The sequence below is a fragment of the Antechinus flavipes genome, chromosome 1 (assembly GCF_016432865.1).
Source record: "Antechinus flavipes isolate AdamAnt ecotype Samford, QLD, Australia chromosome 1, AdamAnt_v2, whole genome shotgun sequence".
NCBI classification, from domain to species: Eukaryota; Metazoa; Chordata; class Mammalia; order Dasyuromorphia; family Dasyuridae; genus Antechinus; species Antechinus flavipes.
This window is the reverse complement of record NC_067398.1, coordinates 40,589,066-40,604,559: the sequence shown is the minus strand read 5'-3', so window position 1 is coordinate 40,604,559 and position 15,494 is coordinate 40,589,066. Positions and strand designations below refer to the sequence as shown.

The window sequence follows — 15,494 nt, the reverse complement described above, 5'->3', positions numbered from 1 at the left end:
TCTTTCTAATTATATTATAGAGAAGCAGGTTAAGGTAAAAAAAAGTATGCCATTTTTGAATGATCACAATTATTGATGGGTTAAAATAAATAAATACCTTAGATGAGCTAAGTGATGTCTTTTCCTCATTAACAATCATCATATTAATGTCAAGGGTCCTAGAACACAGCCTACTGTTCAGGAACAAGCCAGAAAGAGAATATTGCACCCCTGTGACCTCTGGGATTCTTCTTGAACCCTCTTCCCCTCCTCCCATGGCATTTCTCTGTTTCATACTTTAGAATATTATTAGGACAAAATACCAGTCTAACTAGAATGCCCAATCAGATGAAGTGTGTTTTAGAAAAATATATTCGACTCGATGTCACAGGACCTGGGATTAAATCATGGTTTTATCACTTCCTCTCTGAGAGATAGCCTGGTTTAGTGACTATGGCACTGGACTTACAATAACTGAGTTCAAAAGTCCTGAGTTCAAAAACAAAATCAGAAATTTACTAGCCTCAAATCATTTAAGTTCTCTAGGCATTCATTTTCTCATTGGTAAAATAAGAAAGTTGGATCATTGGCTTCTATGTTCCTCTCCACCTCCAAATCTATGCTTTTATAGATTTTTTGTTATCTTGACCACGTTACAAATCTCTCCAGACTTCAGTTCTCTAACCATTAAAATGAAGGGATTTGATTAGAAGGGCCTCAGAAGTCCTAAGATTGCTTTAGTTGTCAAGACATTTTTAAACCAATGGTTCACTGACTTGATTGCTGATTAAAATCTGATTGAAAATGAAAATCCTAAGATAGGAGGTTCAAAGGCAATGCCAATTTTTTGGACTTGGATACTTTGAAAGATAGTGGTACCATCATGGGAACAAGGAAGTTTTCTTCTGGAGAAATTTAGGAAGTGGTGGATGATAAGGTGGATATGTTGAATTTAAGTTGTTAGAAGGTATCAGTTTGGAATTATGAGAAAGAGAATTTCAGGAGAGAGAACCTTTGGGGGAGTGTACAAAGGATAGTGAAAACCACATTGGTGAGGTAGAAAAAGAACTGGCAGAAAAAAATTCATATGGAAACCAAAGAACAAGAGCATATCTAGGAAAAGATGATGGTCAAAAGTAGACATAGTCAACAGTTGCAAACATGTCAGAGAAAGGTTGATTGAGAAGGCCATTTGACTTGGCAAGAAGAGATATCTGATAGCTTTTAAGAGAGAGCAGTAGACTGGGATCATAAACTAAGCTAAAAAGAATGAGTGAGCAATGAAGAAATGGAGGCAGTAATCAGTGTAGGTACTTCCTAGAAAATTAGTTATGGAAAGTATGAACTTAACAGGATAATAGCTTAAGGGGACAAAGGCCAAGACCTGAATCCATATGTGGACAGAACAAATGGAGTCATTATAATCACCAGTAGGATAGAAAGAACCTCAGAGGCAGTCAAATTAATTTCTTTTATTGAGGTCCAGGCAATTTAAGTGACTTTTCAAGATCATGTGGATAATAAGCATCATAGATGGTATTTTAACTCGGGCATGGGGAAGGAAGGAAAAAAAAAGTTTACATGTTAACTGTATTATACATTTAAAAGGAATAAACAAGTTGTACATAATAGATTTGCAGTTTCAATCTTTTAAAAAATTATACTGTCATAGAAATGCTTGTTTCATTAGATATAAAAAAATTTAAAATAACTTTTACTGCTTTTTTTTTTTTGATAGAGATAAGGATAAATTAAAGATGAGAGAGAGGGACAAGGAAGGTTTAAAGTGGCAATTTCCCAAAGGAAATGGGAAAGGATAGAATGAAAAAACCTTCCTTTGCCTTCCTTTACAGCCATTGTCTTATTTTTTCTTTTCTTTTCTTCTTTCTTTCTTTCTTTCTTTCTTTCTTTCTTTCTTTCTTTCTTTCTTTCTTTCTTTCTTTCTTTCTTTTCTTCTTCTTCTTCTTCTTCTTCTTCTTCTTTCTTTCTTTTTTTTTTTTTTGCATTGTAAAACTGCTTTGAAAAGGTTTCTACTTCATGGCTTTACTTACTTTCCATTCTGCTGTTCTTTTCATTTTGGTTTCTATTTCCTAAATTCTATGGAAATCACTCTCCAAGGTTACGGAGGACATCCTAATCACTAAAACCAAAGGAATTTTTCAATCCTCTTTCTCTTTGTCCTATCTGTAGAATGTCAGACTTCTTCAAGATAATCTCTTCTCACTTTCTTAAAAACAATTGCACTCCCTTGGACTTTCTTCAACCTTTAAAAGTTTCTCTGAGTCTTTCACTATCCCTTTTCCCGCTTCCCAATTCACTTAAGTGAATATTCTCTGAAGTCCTTTCCTTGTCATTCTTGTCTTCCCCCATCCAGCCCCTCAGAGAAATTTTACTTAATCCATATTGACTATTACCTTGATGCAATTGATTTCCCAATCTATTCTTCAGAGTTCTAGTCTCACATCTCCAATTTCCCACAGAATATCTCTATCTTTTCAAACTTAACATTTTAAACATGAGCTAATCTTTTTCACTAAAATGTCTTCCTTCTTATGAATTAACTTTTTCAGAGGAATTGCCATTCATTCAGTCTCCTAATTTTGGAACCTTTTCAGATTCTTCTTTCTCCCTTTCCTCTATTACCAAATTCTGTTATTTTTATCTTTGCAAATCTGTTCTTTTCTTTCTTTTTTCCTTATTAATACCCTAAGTATGGATTCCATTAGCCCTCACCTCAACTAGTGGAGTAACTTCCTCACAAACTGTCTCTATTTTCCTTCTTAACTTCTTTCTCCAACCATATTAAAATTGATATCAGAACTATTTTCAATATTCTGATCAAAATCTTTCAGTTGACTGATGACTATTGATTCAAGTTTAGGCTCAAACATCTGCCAATTGAGACCCCCTACTTTCTGGTATGGCTCTACTTCTCTGACCATGTCCCATATTATTCTTCTCCACATAATTGATGATATAGTCAACTTTAACTATGCATTATGCCATAAAAACTATGGATTATCACAGTTAATGCTGCTCATTCTCTTCTCCACACACAAAGAATGTCCTTTTTTTTCCTTCAATTAGCACCTTTTGAATTTCCTTCAGTCCCTTAGAGACCAAGTCAAGTGATGCTTTTAAAAAGAAACCTTATCTTAGTCTTCCAATCAGCAATGATTTTTGGATTTCACATAGACTTTTGTTTGCTCTCAAATACTACTCATTTATTATTTCTTGTTATAGCCATCGGTCATTTTCTTCTATTTCACTGTATGCTCCATGAAGGAAGGAATCACTTATTTTCTCTTTTTTTCTAATAGTATTTTATTCTTCCAATTTACTTTTACCAAGTAAAAGTAGTATCTTTTACTACATGTAAAGATAGTTTTCAACAGTCATTTTGAGATAACTCTTTGTTTCAAAATCCCTTCTTCCTTTATCTCCCCTCTCCCCAAGACAGCAAGCAATCTAATATGTGCTAAATATGTGCAATTGTTTTAAACATAGTTCTGTATTTGTCCTGTTGTTTAAGAAAAATCAGATCAAAAGAGAAACAAAAACAGGAGAAAGAAAAAAAGCAAGCAAACAACAATAAAAAGGTGAAAATACTATTCTTTGATCCATAGTCAATCTCCATATTTCTCTCTCTGAATGTTGATGGCATTTTCCATCCCGAATCTATTGAAATTGCCTTGAATCACTATATTGTTTAAAAGAGCCAAATCCATAACAGTTGATTATCACTTGATGTGGTTGTTACTGTGTACAGTGGTTTTTTTTTTTTTTTTTTTTTTTTTTTTTTTTTTGAGGAACCAGTTATTTTCTAAACACTACATCTCTCTCAGGGTCTAATGAGGTCTACACTGTACAGAGAAGACACTTAAATATTTGTCAAACTAAAAGGAGGCACAATATTGAATGAGTATTGGCTAATTAATCAATGTCAACTCAAACATCCGGAAGTATTCTTTATTTGGGTTCTGTCTTACTAAATGTTTTTATCAGTGACTTGAATAAAGAATTGCAAGTCATGACTATCAAATTTGCAGGTTACATAATCCTGGAAGTCATAGCAAAAATATTTATTGTATGATAGAATCAAGAGTTCTGATTATCTCCATGAGCTGGAATAAGAGACAAAAAATGATTAACTATGGTTCATGAACCATGAATCTTGATGGGATTTAATAGAATATTAAATATTGAACTGAATTTAGGTAAAGAGAAAATAAAATACAGGATAAAACTATGTCACTTATGAGCCATATCACTGGAAGGAGTTCCCACACTGATGATATCATAGCACTTAACATACTGACTTATAGTCCTACTCAGTCTGCCAAGATAGCATGTTATCAAAGAAAGATGGTGACATCTAAGAGACCTGACAATGGGGAAGAGCTGACTTTGAGTCAAGAAATGGAAGAAATTGAGGAGTTTGGATTCACATCAGTTGTCTGTGGGACGTTATAACATACCAACTTGTTTTGTTGGGGAATGCTGTTAAAACAATATGCTTCAGTGGAAAGAGGACTGAATTTGGAGTCAGAGGATACTAGAGCAAGTGATGACTACATCATTTACTACTTCTGTGACCTCTGTCTAATCACTTAGGTTCTGGTTTTCTCATCCATAAATGGATGGGTGAGGGGAGGGAGCTGGACTATATGACATCAAATTCCATTCTACATCTACATCTACAATACACCATGCTAGTCAAATTACATTCAAGGCATTGTGTTTTATACTGGCAATCCTGTTTTAAGAAAGTTCTGCTAATTACTACCTATGTAACATTGGATGTATCATTTAATTTTCCTAGCCCTCAATTTTTCTTTTATGTAAATGAGAGGAAGCTTGACGTGATAACTTCTAAGGTCCCTATAAGCAATAAATGAATTTTCTTGTAATCCAGGACTAAATTTGCCAAATCAACAAGCATTTATCAAGCATCTACTAAATGCCAAGAATGCTAGACAGAAAAAATGGGATCGCTTTTGCCTTGAAAGAAATTACATAAAAACTGGTATTCATTCATTCTTTTGACAAACATTTATTATGAGCATAGTATGGATCAAAACTGGTATACACTGGAAATACAAAGATGTAAATTAAATAGCCTGTACTATCAAAGAGCATCTGGTGTTGAGGAATCTAGAAAGCATGCTAGAGGAAGGGTTAAAGGGCCTGATGAGACATAAAATCTGGAGAATAAGAGACAAGGATGACAGGCAATCTGCCAATATTGGAAAGAATGTCATGTGGCAGAGATTTTAGATTCTCAGTAGCCTTGGGATAGGAATAGCACCAATGGGTAAAATTTGCCAAGGAGATTTTTTTTTGGTCATTTAAAGAAGAAATTTCTAATTATTAATATTATTCAGAAAAGGAATAAGCTGATTGAAAGACAGGATGTGTAGAAGTATGTGCAGGACAAGTACCTGTGAAGGAGATTGTGTAGAATTCTTGTTTTGTGTGGGAGACAGGATGGTGACCACTAAGATTCCTCATAACTGTAAGTTCCTATGACTCTTTATCTTCATATTTTCAAATTTCCCTTGAGATTTATTTCTTATTATAAAACACAAGATTGTGTTTTGGAGTTACATTATATACAGATTAAGAAATTACTTAATGATTGGATTTTTCCTATGTAGCTTTCAGTCATATTATCCTCCTATCAATTGCTGCTCCTAAGAATATTTAGAGGCAATATCTTAGCAGACATTCACAAATAATATGATCCTGAAATTCATATATACATACAATTTAGAAAATTCATTTCTTGGTTAATGAAAATGCATCTGAATGACAATAATAGATTAAAATATTGGATATTAGCTATATTTGATGTTGTGTTCCCCAAAGAGGCTTTCATTAATGAGAATGTTCTGCAATGTTATTGCTACTAGACTTTGCAATTATAATACTTTTAGCATTAGAAGACTACCAAAGGAGCCTGGATGTTATATTAGGAAAATCCTAATCGGAAATCCTAAACAGAAAACCCATTTAAAAATGTGGCTGAACTTTTAATTTCTACTGGATCTGCTGAAACAAAGGCTACTCTTGTCACACCTGTTTGTAGAAGCTATTATACATTTACTATTTCAAAATATAGTTTGCGTGTGTTTGCATCTTTAAAGCATGAACAACCATCACTGTTTAGTGATTAAAATAGTTATATGCTATTCTCAGCTACCAGGTGGCTTTCCTCACTCCCTAGCTGGATACGAAGCACATACAAAGCAATACACCACCAAAATATCTCAACACTCATAAAAATAGAACCTTTTCTTCCCACTCAGATTTAACAAATTATCCTACAAATCATGATATTTTCCAAATAAAATAAGACATCTTAGAAAATAACATTATACAACAAATTAAAAAATATGTGTCTTCTTTTTAAAGGAATGGTTTCTACTGTTTCTTGGCATAATGGTACAGAATGCAATACTGTTTTTGCCACGTGATTTAATTGCTACTTACAAGCAAACTGAAGTTTTGCTTCCTTGCTCACAATTGTTCCAAATGAGTTTGTTGCTATGCACTGGTATGTTCCAGCATCTTGGGTTTTATTGGGGTTATTGATCAACAAGCTGCCTTCAACCACACTGTAGCGGAAATCCATACCAATGTCAACATCTGTTCCATTTAACTTCCACCTATGGTAGAAAAATGCCAGTAGATAAATTCTTATAATATTAATCAATATTTCTGAATTGTCTAAAACAGGAAATATAAATAGCACACAATACTATTTCTGATCTTTTAAATCCAATTTGAAAATTCAAACTGCATTAACTCAACCGTGGCAAGATCCTTACGTTTCCTGACCAAGCAATATATTTAACAGGATTCAATGTCATTTTAAACAATTGTATTTATGACTAGGTAATATGCTAGACATTGTATGATATCTAAGGATTTAATATTGCATTTTTCTGAATAGTTACAATTGCAATATGTTGTAGCTTATAATAAAATATTAAGCAATTACCCAATAATAATAGCTCACATTTGTAGAATCAATAAATAAGTATTTACTAAGCACTTATTATATGCCAGGAACCTACATACTTTTAAGTTTTACAAAGTGTTTTCATTATAATAGCCTTGCAACACATTTAGCTCAAGTATTATTATTATTTGAATTTTAAAGATGAGGAAATTAATATTTTGACATTAAATCTTCCAAGAATCCTTGAGCTATTACATGTAATAATTGGAACTTGAATCCAGATTTTATGACTCAATGATTCTTTCTACACCAGGCGACCCATTGCTAAGAAATTAAATCCCAGTTCATAGCAATGCATTTAGAAGATCTGGGTTTCAATGGGGTCTCCAATACGTAGAACTTGTTTGGCCCTGGGCAATCACTGTTCTTGTTGGGGCTTGTACTTCTCATCTGTACATTAAAGAGTCAATGAAAAGTACAGTTTCTCTTAGCCTTTCATTCAGCACATTATAATTTTTGAATATTTGATTAAATATTCAAAATTGTTTCAGTTACAGAGAAGGTAAGACTAACAGGGATATTAAAGATCACTTAGTCCAAAGTTCACATTTTTGAAATGAAAAAAAAAAAAAAACACCTGAAGTCCAGAGAAATAATTGCCCAAATTCACAAACCAAATAAATGCCAAAAGACAGGCTATGAAGCCCAGTTCAGTAGGCTCAGCCCATAATACAACTAAAAAATAACTTCATTGTAAAAGAGTGAGTCCATATTGAATTTGGAGGAAGCCTGCTCAATCATATGTCAATTTTATGAACTACTGAGCAATCATGGACAAAATATGTATCTACTATTGTTTTCAGTTCTGTGGTAACAGACAGACATTAGGTAAGCACAGCTAAGATTTGCCATTGTTTGATGCTTCATTTTCTGTTATCTGTCATATCCAATCAGTACCCCAAATCTTATCACTTCTGTCATTACAAGCACTCTTATCATCATCTCTTTTTCTTTACTGATATGGTCACCCCACCAGGTGAGACCTTCATCTTTGTACCCTCCATAATAAAAATAGCCTCCTAATGAATCTCTCTGCTTCCAGTCTTTCTCCACACAAAGCTCTACCTTTTGCTGGTTGTGGAGAATTGCTGGGGAATTAATAACACAAAAGAAGACTGAAGATTATAAGGGAGAGCCATCTAAAGTGGGTTAGACAAGATAAAAGCATGGTAGATCCCGTCTATGTGAGGTTTTGATTTTTTCCAATATTCACAGGCAGATCAAGGATGGGCCATGGAAAAAGTACATTTTAGCACTTAATTCTCCATAGTTGTAGATGAGTAATGAAGGAAGAGGCAAAATATTGAATCCAGATTAGTTAAAAGGGCAAATGAATTTAGAATTATCTATAAATGACAGCATATTTGACAGACATCATGGAGACCAAACATACCTATTCAGTTCACCTTTTGCCTAGACATTTAGCACATTGTAAACCTAGTTCATCAAATACTATGGTAACATTTTATGGTGATATTTATTTGTATTATTATCTGTAATTTAGACATTGTTACATTTAGGAAAGGAATGGCCATTTAATAATATAGCTATTATATGACAGAAGCTGTGCTAAGCATTTAACAAATAACACTTCAATCAATCCTCACAACAACCTTAATCCACATTTTATAGCTCAGGGAACTGAAGCAGGTAGAGATTGCAACTTACCTAAGGTCACACAGCTAGTAAGTATCTGAGATTTCACTGAACTCAGGTCTTCCTCTTCAAGTACGATACTCTAGCCAATGTTCTACTTAAGTCATCTCTATAATTTTATTATTACATGTTACATTTGAGGAATCAATCTCCAAATATAATGCATGCATCTTTCTATTACCTGAAATAATAAATCAATCCACATTTATTCATTGTTTATTGAATATGAGGCACTGTGTTAATAACTGGGCATCCAGTGAGTTGGAGATTAGACTATTGTGATTTCATAGGTATAGAGAACTCTATAGCTGAGGAAATTCCCTTTTCCAAAGTAGATCAGCACCTTTTCTGGTACTTTGGAGAGTTCCCTGTCTATATATACCCCTTCTAACTGCCATAATAACGAGATCTTCTCAATGAATTACAAGTATCATTCTTCTATGTAGGAATGTAAACAGATAAACTTATTAAGTCCCTTATGAAATCCTTTTTCTGATTACCTCCTTATGATTCTTCAGAGTCCTGTATTTGAAAATCAAATTTTTCATTCGAATAGCTTTTGTCTTTTCATCATTAATGCTTGAAAATCCTGTGGCATTGTATCACCACTTTTTCTCTGAAGGATTATACTCAGTTTTGCTGGACAGGTGATTCTTGGTTGTAATCCTAACTCCATTACTATTCTGAATATCCTATTCCAAGCCCTCCGGTACTTTAATGCAGAAGCTGTTAACTATTGTATTAACTTGACTGTGGCTCCACTCTACTTGAATTGTTTCTTTCTGGATACTTGCAATATTTTCTTTTTGACCTGGGAGTTCCAGAATTTGGCTATAATATTCCCAGGAGTTTTCATTTTGGGATCTCTTTCAGGGAGGTTATAGGTGGATTCTTTCAATTTCTATTTTATCCTCTTGTTCTAGAATATCAGGATAGTTTTCCTTAATATTTTCTTGAAAAATGATGTCCAGGCTCTTTTTATGATCATGAGTTTCTGATAGAGCAATAATTTTTAAATGATCTCTCCTTGATCTATTTTCCAGGTCAGTTGTTTTCCAATGAGATATTTCACTATTTTTTCTATTTTTTCACTTTTTTAGGTTTTCCTTTATTGTATCTTAATTTCTCATAAAGTCATTAGCTTCCATTTGCACAAAACTGAATTCTATTTTTTAAGGAATTATTTTTCTCTGTGAGCTTTTGTACCTCTTTTCCTAATTGACCATTTTTGCTTTTTAAGGAATTTCTTTCCTCATTAGTCTTTTGTATTTTCTTTTGTAGTTCTCTCAATTCTTTCCCTAAGTTTTCCTCTATCTCTGTTACTTGATTTTCAAAGTCCTTTTTGAGCTATTCTATGGCCTGAGCCCAATTCTTATTTTTCTTGGAAGCTTTAGACATAGGATCTTTGACTTTGTCATCATCTTCTAAATATGTGTTTTGATCTTCCTTGTCACCATCATAACTTTCAATGGTCAGAAACTTTTTTTGTTTTCTGCTGATTCCCTAGCCTATTATTTGGCTTTTTACTCTTTATTAAAGTAGGGCTCTGTTTCCAGGGTGGAGAGTGCACTGTCCCAAGCTTCAGGGGTTTTGTGCAACTATTTTTGGAAATCCTATCAGAAGTCTGACCACAAGTATTTTTTTCTCTTCTGAAGCTGTTACAAGTATCTCACCCCACTGTAGTGTAAGATCTAGTGTGCTGGCCTGGGCTGAGACTCTGCCCACCAGAGTTGAGCTGGAATCACACATTAGACTTCCACCTCTTTGCCACAGATTTCTCCAATGACCTTCTGAGTCTTCTCTGGTGTCCCAGGGCTCAGAAAGCCTCCAGCATTGTTGAAGAGGTCCCACCTTGCCTTCTCTGGAGTCTGGCTGGAGCTGGGGTTGGGCATGCACTGGGATTGTGCGCTGGAATCTCATTCTGGTAACACAGACCTTTTCTGCTGATCTTCCAGGTCTTCTTTGGTGTCTCTGGGCCGAGAAGTCTGGAAGCTACCAGTACTATTGCCAATTCAGAAGTTGGACCTGGGCTGGGCTGGGCTGGGGCTGCGGCTGGGGTTGCATGTTGGACTCCAAACTTGGAGTCACAGACCTTTTTTGCTGAGCTTCTAAGATGCCTTTGGCCTGAAAATGTTCTTTTCCATTTTGGGGGTTATGTGATGCTCTAACGTGTTTAGATTCATTACTTAAAATAATTTGGAGCAGTTTGGGGGAGAGGTTGGAGAAGTTCCTACCTTTATTCCACCATTTTGGCTTACCTCCAAGAAGCTTACTTTTAATGTACTAGTAGGAGTATGAATATATGCGTGTGGGGGAGGACACACAACATTTTTATAACTCTATATAATTCACATAGTGAATATTTGGAAGGAGTTTTATAATAAGATGAGCATTAGATGCTGACCTTTTCTTTAAGATTAATCAGTAAACCAACATTTATTTATCACCTACAATAGGCCAGGTACAGTGCTGAGCACTTGGGATTCAAAGAAAGACAAAAGACAGTCCCTGATCTCAATCTCAAGCAGCTCACATCTAATGGGATGAAAATAGTTTTCACTTGCCAGAGCTTTCCCAATGGTCTCCACCCTAGCTCTCACTTCAGACAATAACAGACCAATTCAGTATGACAATTCTGAAAACTCATTGAAGTAACTGCAACATAATATGAGCTGTGATTAGAGTTTGGGACTTAAAATTGGTATCCCATCAAGAAAGCAGCTGAGGAAGTAATGAGCATAACTTTATTGGTCTGCCTATACTGGTCCTTCTATAGAAAATGGTATGTAGAAGGCGTTTTTGATCTGCTTGATTGTTTTATATACAAATAGCAAAGAACTATTTTTATATGTAAATAGTAAAGAGAATTATATTTGGAGAAAAATTGTTTTCTGTGTAATTCTCTAGTACAAAACCTTGCAAGTTCTTCTATGACAATGCAATCTCTGTTCATTTTAACATGCCCTAAATTCAGTTTCTTATTTGAGAATTAAAAAAAAAAAACCAACACAACCCAACAACCTCTTGAAAAATTGCCTACTTTCTTTGCAGTCTGTATTATGCTTCATGGGCACCAGCACTTCAGAAACAATGCAGATATGATGGCACAGGTGGAGATGCCCTCCAGCCATGACATGCTAACAGAATGCATGGGCAGATTCATCAGTCTCCTGGGGAACCCACACACAGTTGGGGTCAGGCTTCATGGGAGTCTTTTTTGTGAAGTTCTAGATACAGACAGAAATGTTCTTAGAAGAGAGGAATTGCTGCCAGTTGGACCCCTCTCTCTCTATAAACTATTTTAACTTGACTCAATGAAAAAAAACCTGGCTGATTTGAGCTTTTTGTTTCCAGGTTCAGTTGGGTGCCGATGTCACAGAGGAAAGTGGATATACCATGGAGCTCAAACTTCAGCTAAGGACTTGGAGTCTCTCTCCCTGAAGGGTCCATGTAGAGACTGGGTGAGTGATGTCACACATCCTCAGGGATGCTATTGCTGTCTGGCACGTTGGTGACTCAGAACTGCTTCATCTTCCCTGGCCTTGGGTCAACCCTTTTTAAAATCAAGGGGATAGGAACAATGGAAAGGGAAGCTCAATGGAGAGAAGAGTACAATATAGAAGGGTCAGATGGGGTGTCTGCAGAGGAAGCCTGACTGTAGAACCCTGCCGAGTAGATAACCTTGGGCTCTGTTCTAGCAGTGCCTTCCTTCCCTTCTCAAAGTCAACCAGAAGACTGAAATGCTGAGGGAAGAAAGACACTGATACAGGATAAACTACATCCTCCATTCTTTTTCCATGATCTTTGCCTTCCCCAGGATAATTTTTACATTTTTAAAAAAGTTCATACAGACACCAACATTCCTTCTATAAAATCTATAGGAGAAAATCAGCAGTGGAGTAATGAATGAAAAGCCCCAGGTTCCTCGGTTCACCTTTCTGGGTGCATTTCATCAAAAGTTTTCTTTCTTGACTTTCTTCCTGGTGGGCCTTAAAGAAATAATAGCCTTTACATTATATTCTTCCTGTTAAATAAGGTAAAGTCCTACTATTGAATAATGCTAAGTTGTCACAGTACTGTTAACTAAAGGGCACTACTGGAGAATTGGAGAAAGGCATCTAGAGAGTGTCAACTTCAAGTAGATCATTTCCCCCATCATGTATTTTATTTTCTTTTACCTTTAAAGCATGAAAAGATGAAGATGATTCTATAGATCTGGGAATGAGCTTTCTCTATATACAAACACAGAAAGCATCTATATTTTTGCCAGTGTTAGGAAGGCTTCAACAACTTTTTCTTAATTTTGAAAAATGAAGTGACTTTATACTATCAAAAAATCACAGGGCCAGAACAGGAAGAGACATTAAAGATCACCCAGTTTAATCCTTTCCTTTTTAGAGGTTCAGAAATTGAAGCTCAAGGGGATTAAGTACACTGGTTACACAGTCTAATTAAGAAAATGTATTCTGTGTTGATATGATCAGAAGTTAACCTTCCCAATGGAGGAAGTTTTCTAGAATACAGGAGCCAATGATACATCTTGGTATTACATTGAGAATGAAGGATAATTGTTATATTAACTTATTTAGGTTTTTCCAGTATAATAAACAATATTATAAGCTGATTGATTTGATAAATCCTGGTGATAAAAAATGAAAACATGAAAATGAAAGTGCCCTCAAAGAGTTTACATTCTTTTTTTGAGATAAATAACATATATATATACACACACACATATAGTAACATACATACAAATACTTAGGGGAAATGGAGCACTAATAACTGTGAGGATCAGGAAAGGCCTTGTGTTGAAGGGGAAGAAAGTAAGGGATTCTTTGAGGCAGAGATGAGGACATTCCAGGTCTGTGTGATGGCATGAAAAAGGCAGAGATGGGACAGGAGTTGTTAAAAATGAGGAAGATCAAGTAGGTCAGTTTAGCTAGGACATAGAGTATATGACAAGGAATAACACCTTATCAACCTGGAGAAGCAGCCCTTCATACTAGGAAGGGTTTTCAAGGCCAGGTGGTTTGTATTTTCTCCCAAAGAGAAAGGGGTCCTTTTTGAACAAGGGCATGGAATTTTCCCACATTGATGGGAGAGAATGTCAGATGAGTGTCCTCGCAAAGGCTCAGTTTCAGAAATACCTTTACATTAAAGATATGCCTGTTCCAGAAATCTGCCCCCAACCAACAGGGTGGTAACAAATATAGCTACAACACCCCATTGAACAGGGTTAGGGACATTTAGAAATAATGCAATGATTTTCTGGTTACTTTCCTATGGGTGGATCCTATGGGACACACAGAGACATATCCAGATCAGGGAAATAACTAGCAATCCTCTGTAGTTCAGTTTTGCTTTTTGTTCACACCAAGTAAGTAGGAATCAAGAACTTTCCACAAACAAATGATCATATGACTATAGCTGGAATAGTGGATAGAGCATTAGATTGGGAGTTTGGAAGAACTGGGTTCAAATATCACTCCTGACACTTATCTGTGATGTGACTCTGAGCCAATCATTTAGCATTTTTGTCCCTCAATTTTCTCATTTTTAAAATAAAGGGTTAGACATGATGGTATCTAAGGTCCCTTTTAGCATTGGTAGGAGAGATTGCTGTTTCGCTTTAAATCAATAAACATTACTGAACAGCTTATAATATGCTAGGAGCAGTATGGCATAGTAGATTGTGAACCAGGGTATCTAAGAAAGCCATCTAACCTTTTAGAATTCTAGGCAAATGACCTATATTGCAGAGAAGGTAGCAACCTGCATTACTCTAGTATCTTTGTCCAGTCTGTATCATTATAACTTTCTATGTTAAGTGCTGGACATTTAAAAGAAAAAAAAAACACTGGATTTCTTACCTTCACAGAGCATACATTCAAATAGAAAAATATCCATATTAAAAACTCTATACTTTTTGCAGCTGAGGAGGAAAAGGGGGTGAAGGGAGACTGGGAAAGACCTTCTGCAGAAGTTAATATCTGAAGAGATTCTTGAAAGAAACAAAAAATCCTAAATCATGGAGTTGGGTAAGAAAACATTTTAGACATGGGGGATAGCCAGGTCAAAGACATAGAGACAGATACAAACCAAAGTTTGTGGTATAGGTTGAACTAGATCTCCTCAAGAGGAGCAGCAATCTCCCCATCATAACTTCCTTGATACTTTGATAAATCTGAGTCATCTCGGCATGGGGACCTACTCCCAAAGAACAGATTCCAACTTAACCTACTCCTATGTATCGCCTGTGACTCTTTTCCTTTTTATTTATATTATTATATTTATTACATAATATCATTTTCCCTATTTCTAAAAGTTCTCCACAGGGGTCCCAGCCAACATAGCACAAGCTTCCCTTTAGATCTCTTACATAATGTGGGTAGCTGTGGACCTCTCAGGTCAAACCTTGCTCTTGTTACGTGAACAGGTCATCTTTTTTTTCCCCAATCTGTGGTGAGATACTTTACAAGGCCTCAGAACAATTATTAATTGGAAATTTTCTGCAATTCACTCATATCCACCATATATCTCACAACTTTGATTCTTCAGACTGGCATTCCCCAACTCCCAGTCATGTAGAATCACCACAAGAATATAAGATGTAAAAATAGGATTTTATTTCAAAGAGAAGCTTGTAGTCATTAAAAGTACTGTGCAACTTCCCAAAGACAATCTACTTTTCTTTTCCACTTAGAAGCAGAATGGTGAGCATATCTGGAGACAGAACACTTGGATTTGAATCTCTTTGGGTCTGTGTCTTCATCTATGAAATGAGGCAATTGTATTATATGGCTACTGAGATCCTTTCTAGCTCTAAACCTATGAT

General features: G+C 35.4%; 1 protein-coding gene across 2 annotated transcripts in view; it reads right to left on the bottom strand.

Moving 5' to 3' along the window:
* The window catches only part of LOC127551357 (contactin-4), a 703,767-nt gene that overhangs the window by 353,858 nt on the left and 334,415 nt on the right, over positions 1–15,494 (bottom strand). For both annotated transcript variants that reach the window (XM_051981038.1, XM_051981047.1), the window contains exon 4: positions 6,472–6,647. In XM_051981038.1, coding sequence (XP_051836998.1) covers positions 6,472–6,647 — 176 coding nt within the window. The remainder of the gene's footprint in view (positions 1–6,471; positions 6,648–15,494) is intronic.